General features: G+C 39.0%; 1 protein-coding gene across 2 annotated transcripts in view; it reads right to left on the reverse strand.

Moving 5' to 3' along the window:
- Nucleotides 1-7,500, reverse strand: part of LOC125038924 (ubiquitin-associated domain-containing protein 1-like) — a 40,103-nt gene that overhangs the window by 20,663 nt on the left and 11,940 nt on the right. Inside the window, exon 1 of one of the 2 annotated variants that reach the window (XM_047632598.1) lies at nt 1,454-2,180. The exons of the other annotated variant lie outside the window; for it this stretch is intronic. Within the exon in view, the coding sequence (XP_047488554.1) occupies nt 1,454-1,588 (135 nt within the window). The 5' untranslated portion in view covers nt 1,589-2,180. Of the gene's footprint in view, nt 1-1,453; nt 2,181-7,500 lie in introns of those variants that run through there. 2 annotated transcript variants of the gene reach the window in all.

A 7,500-nucleotide genomic window follows, 5' to 3' on the forward strand; every position in this document is an offset into this window, starting at 1 on the left:
ATATATATATATTCGTATATCATATATATATTTATATATATGTTCATATATTTATATATATATATATATATATATATATAGCATAAATATATAATTTATATACATATATATATAATTTAAATATATATATATATTGTATATATGTATATACTATATATATATAATATATATATCATATATACACATATACATAAACATATATAGATATATATATATATATGTGTATATATATATATATATATATATATATATATATATATATATACATATACATGTAGGTGTATACATGCCTATATGCATGTGTATAAATACACATATGTATATGTATATGTATATATACATATACATATAGACATATGTATATATACACATATGTAAATATATAAATACAGTTATATGTTTATGTATGTATATCAATATATATATATATGCATTTATATTTATGTACATACATATATATAATACATATATAATATATATATATACATATATATATATAGTATATGCCTATATATATTATATGTATACATATATACATATATACACACATATGTGTATGCATACATATATATTTGTAAACACACACACATATATGTATGTAAATACACAAACATACATATATATAATATACATATATAATATATATATATTATACATATATAATATATATATAATATACATATATAATATATATAATATACATATATAATATATATATATAATATACATATATAATATATATATATAATATACATATATAATATACATATATAATATATATTATATATATATAATATACATATATAATATATATAATATATATATGTGTGTATATACATATATGTAAATACATATACATATACATACATATACATATACATTTATATAAACATACATTTATATATACATATACATTTATATATACATATACATTTATATATACATATACATAATATATATATACATACATATATATAGAATGAAAAGCAAAGAGAAAGAAAGAGACAGAGAAAGAGATAAAGAAAGAGAGACAGACAGAAAGATAAATAAAGGGAGAAAGAGAAAGAGAGAAAAAGAAAGGGAAAAAGAAAGGGAGAAAGAAAGAGAAGAAGAAAGGGAGAAAGAAAGAGAAGAAGAAAGGGAGAAAGAAAGTAGAAAAATAAAGGAAGAAAGAGAAAGATGGAGAGAGATTCAGTTATATGAATGACATATATCTGACTGAACAAGTACTCACTAGATACCCGACTCCCTTCCCAAATAGAACACAGCAAAGCTGCAATCAAGGCCGCCAACACGGTTGTCATAGTGCCCAATTCTGCCACAATATTTCCCTATCACCAAGGGTATTATTGTAAGCGTGCTCCATGCATACGGTACCTGGGCATCTTACTAAGCGTGTGAATTAACCTTAAGTATTTGCAAGATCGAAGAGTCCTTCTAAAATCTCTCTTACCTTGAGACTATGCTGGTTAAACATGGTCTGAACAGATTCTGGGACAATCATGTCGGGTGAAATATTTCTCCTTAGTAGAGTGATGTAACGAGAGTTGATGGTCACTCTGGCCCTTCTTTTCAGCCAGCCAAGCATGAATCCTTATAAATGACCATTCCGGATTGCTCCGATTCTTTAGTATTAGCCTGTTGTGGCTTTGATAAGCGTTTTGGTTCGATTCCAATACACGTATTTAGCAAATTTCGTTTTCTTAGCGACAGCAAAGACTTCAAATTTTCACTCGAGCTCTCTTCTCTTCGCTTTTAAGTAAAATCTTACATAGGGATGCTTCTCTCTAGTTTCTTGATGAAGTATCGAAGTGGGGATTTTCCCTCTTTTCGATTTCCCTGTTTCTTTCTACTTTTGCTGAAGTAACAAGGGTGTGAGGACGTGTAGTATAGTGCCAGTCAGATCCAGCTTGCGTATTGGCAACGAAGAAAACGTTTTCGTGAAAGGGGGAAAACTAATGCATATCGCGGATGGACATTCTTTGTCGTTAAACCGGAATGCTATCCGGTAATTTATGATCTCGTACTGTCGCTTAGCAAAGTCTGGGAAAGCTCCCTTTTTATTATCCAACGCAGCTCCGCAAACTAGGACCTTTTCACTGTACAAAATATTGCTAATACGATTCTGCGTAGTTCGTACTGACGTCACTGGGACCGACCCTTTCACGCCAGAACTCGGGTGGAGCAGCAGAAACGTTTCGCAACGAGGGTGGGACCCTCGTAATACCTCTCTGGGTACTGATAACGAAGAAGGGTTCTGTACGTCATTAACTGTCTCGGTGGTGCAGTACATGCAATATGATTTGTCAGCGCATGTTAACTTGGTACACAAAATTATCACAAAAGGTTTCCTAGTTTCTTCATAAACGTGTTTGAATTTTAATTGAAAAATTACTTATGTCTTGATGGAAGAAAATATCGCTTATAAACAATAAGATTTGTCTGTAAATATAAGTAAATCAAACAAGATATGCATACATACATATATGTTTTATATAAGTACACACACACACACACGTGTGTAAACATAAATGTATCTGTGTGTGTGTGTGTGTGTGTGTGTGTGTGTGTGTGTGTGTGTGTGTGTGTGTGTGTGTGTGTGTGTGTGCATATATACAAATATATATTACACACACATACACATATTTACACACACACACACACACACACACACACACACACACATATATATATATATATATATATATAGAGAGAGAGAGAGAGAGAGAGAGAGAGAGAGAGAGAGAGAGAGAGAGAGAGACACTCTCACTCACTCACATACACACCTTGGGTTTGTTGGGGCATTCTCTAAACTCTTTTGCATATTTGCTACAGATTTTGAAGTTCTTATTTGAGTATGCACTCTGTACATGCTCGTATGAGTCATAATATGCACTGGGGGACTTTGCTATACCGCACACATTCGATATTCGTCGGGGATATTGAGAATTAAAGTACACAAAACTCTTCTTCCTTTGCTTTGTCTGCCATTTCCATGGTTCTGAACTCAATTGAAAACATTGTCTGCTTCTCTGTATGCAGCAAATTTTAACATTTCTGTCTTATTGGCCATTGTTGATTCTTGGAATATCTTGTGGTCTGTTACCTTTAGGATCAGCGATTTTGGCCGAAAGAGCATTTCTTGCATCCTCTTCGAATGCATGGTTGGTGCAGAGATCTGTGTCTGTGATTATTATCCTATCACTAGTGCGACTCAAGGATCCTCTAAAGTATTGCGTATCCCTGTAACTATCCTCAAGTGGCAGAAGAGCTGCCAATGGGATCCCAGTTCCTGGCCTCCTCCTCCGTCAGTCGGCGGAATACTTTATCCAACGAGAGCTTGTAGGCTTTTCCTTTGGGTAGTGCCCCCCCCCCCTCCCCCCAACTTGGGCACTAAAAGGATTTTGAGACCAATACCAGTCCCAGATGAATGAATCACCGTCAGGAAGGCGAGGTACAAGAGCGAGGATAGAATAGTGTAAAGGGAAATGAGGCAAGGAGGGAAAGGGTGCTGAAAAGCAGTCAGACTGCCTTTCGCATATTGATTCATAAACAGAAAAGTTGGTTATAACAGTAACACCTGGCATGGACTGTTCATCAGGTTTTGTCTTCCTTCTCCTGAAGGCAGTTGCTCTCGCTTTCTCTTTGTGTATTTGCGAGGCAGTAGTGGCCTGTCCTTTGGCTATGGTCCTATTACCGTAAAATTTTTTGGCTTGGCTGAATAAGCATGGGATTTGGAGGCATGTCCCTGCCAGTTTTAGCTAGTTTGTCAGCAAGCTCGTTCCCTCTGATACCAATATGGCTGAGGGTCCAATTTATGACACACCACCCTGAGTAAGTGTCCCCGTTATGGTAAGTACCGTGGTCAAAATATAGATCTCAATGGAGATGTTATGCTGTCGGTAGCTGCCCTTGAATCTATGTGTATGACTATGTATTCTTCCATTTGGGATGCATAGGCTAGGGCTCCCATTAACGCAACAGCTTCTGTCTGGAGTGATGAGCCACTGTCACTCTTACATAAGTTGTGTTGTCCCTTTCTGTATAGCTAGCGGCTACAGTGTGAGTTGTGTGATCAACTGAACCATGCGTGCAGTGTGTTCTACCACCAGGAGTGATGACTGCAATGGCCCTCTCTGCTTCTTCTTTTAGTTTAGGCAGGGGATGCTGACGTTTTCATTGACAACTCGATTAAGGTTGTCCCCACGATGGGGGGGGGGGGGCATACCTTTGGCTAGTGTATTAACAACCCGGCCGTATGAGACAACCAGGAGTTATTTGCACAAATCTCGTAATCTGGCTCCAGGTGTCTAAGTACAGTCTGGCTGATATATGTTTTCTGGGGTGTCTTGATGACCTTGGCAAAGAATTGTGCTGCCATTAGATAATTTCAGAAGTCATGGGGAAGAAGGTTCGCATCCAAGCATAGGTTAAGGACCTTTGTCAGAATGGCCCGGGCAGCCTCATTTTCAATTGTTTTAAGTGTGTGAGTCTTGGCCTGATCAGGGCAACAGATGCATAGTCCACGATGGAATAGACAGTATGTACGTAGAATGGTCTAAGTACTTTTTGTCCTGCTCCTATATGTCTCAGGTCATTGCTTTCATGACAGGCAGCCTTGCTTTGGTTCTGTCAAGCTGGGCTTTCTTTCGGAAAGAGAGGTTCTGGGTACTGGAAAACCTAATACTACTCTAGATCCATTCCCTGGACATAGACTTGTACCATGGACATCTCAGAGACATGGTCTTCAACTTGGTTGCAGAGATTTTCAGCCTCGTCCTACAACATTCCTCAGACACATGTTCCAGACAGTGCTGGGCTAAATACCTCACCTTATAGCATTCCATTTCTTAGTGGCAAGTGTTGTGATTGGTGGCCTTGAAACTTGACTCTGGCAGTCCTGGCTAAGAGCTTGTCTCTGATTCCCTCTCTGAATCTGGGTCTCCTGGTTGTGCTGGGAGCTGAGCTTATACCCCTTGTGAACCTGTAAAGGTATTCACGTGGAGATCCTGATATCCACTGAAGCCGGTTTAGTAACATTTTATGCAGACAGCCGAGGAGAATAATGGGGCCATACCTCCCAGGCTTCTTTCGTTTGGGAATGGGGACTATGTCAGCCTTCTTCCAGCTCTGGGGTAGAGTGGAGGTTTACTAAGAAATATTGATGAGTTGCAGAAATGCCAGCCTTAGGTGGGAAATGATGGAGTAGGAGATCCCATCACAGTCCAGGGATGAACAAAAACGATTTCTATATGTTTTCTTAGTTTTTCTTAGAGAGAGCATAACATCAGAATCATCAGACACTGCATCATTTGAGATGTTGATGTTGAGTCAGATATCCCAGTGCTGGTGACATCAAACGTTGAAGTCTTCACTGTCTGAAGAATTCTCCTCACTCATTACTATTTGAAGGCTTAACCAGGGGGTTGCTAAGAGGTGCAGTCCTCTTGGGTAGTATAACTTTTGCTCCTTTAGATCTTAACAGTGTTAGTTCAGTATCCAAGCGGATATTTCTCTTACTATCTTGGCCCTTACGTATATATTCTGGTTCACCGATATTCGACAAGGCACCGAAGGTGGATCTTGCCGCAGAAACCGTGACCGAGTTAGATCTGGACGAGGACTACGAGGAAATCTAGACGAATCCGAATTCAATGAAGACCTGTGCGAGACCTTCGTGTGGACGTCGAGGACGGATGGATTCACCAAGGACCAGGAGGAAGAAGAGGACGGCAAGGACGAGCAGACACGTGACCCCGCGCTCAGCGTTTACCCTAAGACATCGTCTCGTGTGTTCGCTTCACTGTGTCGTACTCTGCCTTAATGAATAGTAAAGCCTGAAGATGGAATCCAGGTGGATTCCGAAACTGTAGTCTCTTTTTCAATTAAATCTAGTTTTACAGTGTGGGTTTTTATACCATAGTATCAACACGGTAGTGTGTTTTCTCCATTCACAATAGTAAAGCCGTTTAAACAACAATGGCTACACCTGCTAGCCACTGTACTAAAGTGCTGTCCCTTTTACACCCACTGTAAAAGGGCCTTCAAATGCTGTGGAAGTGCTCAGCAATGCCGTTGGGGTTAGGGTGGCAAGCCATTATTCTGATTCTTCTGGGCCCTAAAAGGATTTGAGTTGTCACCAGACCTCAGGCTCAAGCTGAGAGAACCGGTCAGTAGTTATAGTGATGGGCGTCCTGATGCTGGAGACACAAGTGACGATGCATTCCCTCATCAATGGCGGACCTGATGTCGTGAATTGGTGTTTCCTGGTGAGACTTTGTGTCCGTGAATTTTGCTCCTCTGACAATTTGTGCAGGATCTGCACCACTTTCGCATATCTATGTTGATGCCAGGCCAGACGACCTTCCGGCAGTATCGTGTAAACAACGTTGATGCAGTAATTATGGAAGGAGGTGGTTCTTTATCTCGGCACATAGAGATGTGTGGTATGTACCTTCATCAAGTATACATGTATCAATGAGATTACAAAACGTCATATGTCTTGGATAAGATATTTGATCCATGAGCAAATTGGATAAAGTAGGATGAATTTGCTCCTAAAAATAACAATGGATGGAAACTTGAACAAATGGTGTATTGCCTAAAATGTATATACCGTATAGGACGCATTAGCCCATTTCTTCGTATTGTATTGAAGACCCTTTTTTCAAATATTGAGGTGTGTGTGTGTGCTTGTATCTCCCTCTCCCTCTCTCTCTCTCTCTCTCTCTCTCTCTCTCTCTATATATATATATATATATATGTGTGTGTGTGTGTGTGTGTGTGTGTGTGTGTGTGTGTGTGTGTGTGTGTGTGTGTGTGTGTGTGTGGCGAAGGAGTCCCTGGTTACGGCGGCGATCAGGATCGCTCCGGAGCAGAGGGTGCTAAAAATCTCCGGTTAAAGACAGGCCGCCCCACGTTGATGAACCTTTGCATATATAATAAAGGGCAATGCGAACTGAATCCGACTTACTAGCATTACTTGAGGAACTCTCATTAAATGGGATGTTGTAGAGATCTGTGAAGTTAGAAGACTAGGCGAAGAACTGAAGATACTAAATGATGGAATCATGCTCTATTGGAGAGGTAAATCCCTGGGTATCAAGCGGGAATTTGGGGTATGTTTCCTAGTTCACAAACATTTAGAAAAGAATATCGTGGAATTTTATGCTATAAGCGAAAGAGTGGCTTCAGTAACAATAAAACTAAACAATAGGTACAACTTAAAGATTGTTCAAATATATGCTCCAACCTGCAGCCACAGTGAAAAAATGGAGAACTTATGTGATGTTCATTTAGCCAGCGAGAGAGTAAAAACCCATTTCAAAATAATTATGGGAGATTTTAATGTCAAAATAGGTGAAAAGATAGGAGAAACCGCAGCGGGGAATCACGGAATGGGCAATAGGAATGAGAGGGGACAAATGCTATTCGATTTTGCGGAGGCTCGATCACTCAAATATCATGAATACAATCTTGAAAAAGACTAGAGCGGAAGTG

The sequence above is a fragment of the Penaeus chinensis genome, chromosome 26, assembly GCF_019202785.1.
Source record: "Penaeus chinensis breed Huanghai No. 1 chromosome 26, ASM1920278v2, whole genome shotgun sequence".
NCBI classification, from domain to species: domain Eukaryota; kingdom Metazoa; phylum Arthropoda; class Malacostraca; order Decapoda; family Penaeidae; genus Penaeus; species Penaeus chinensis.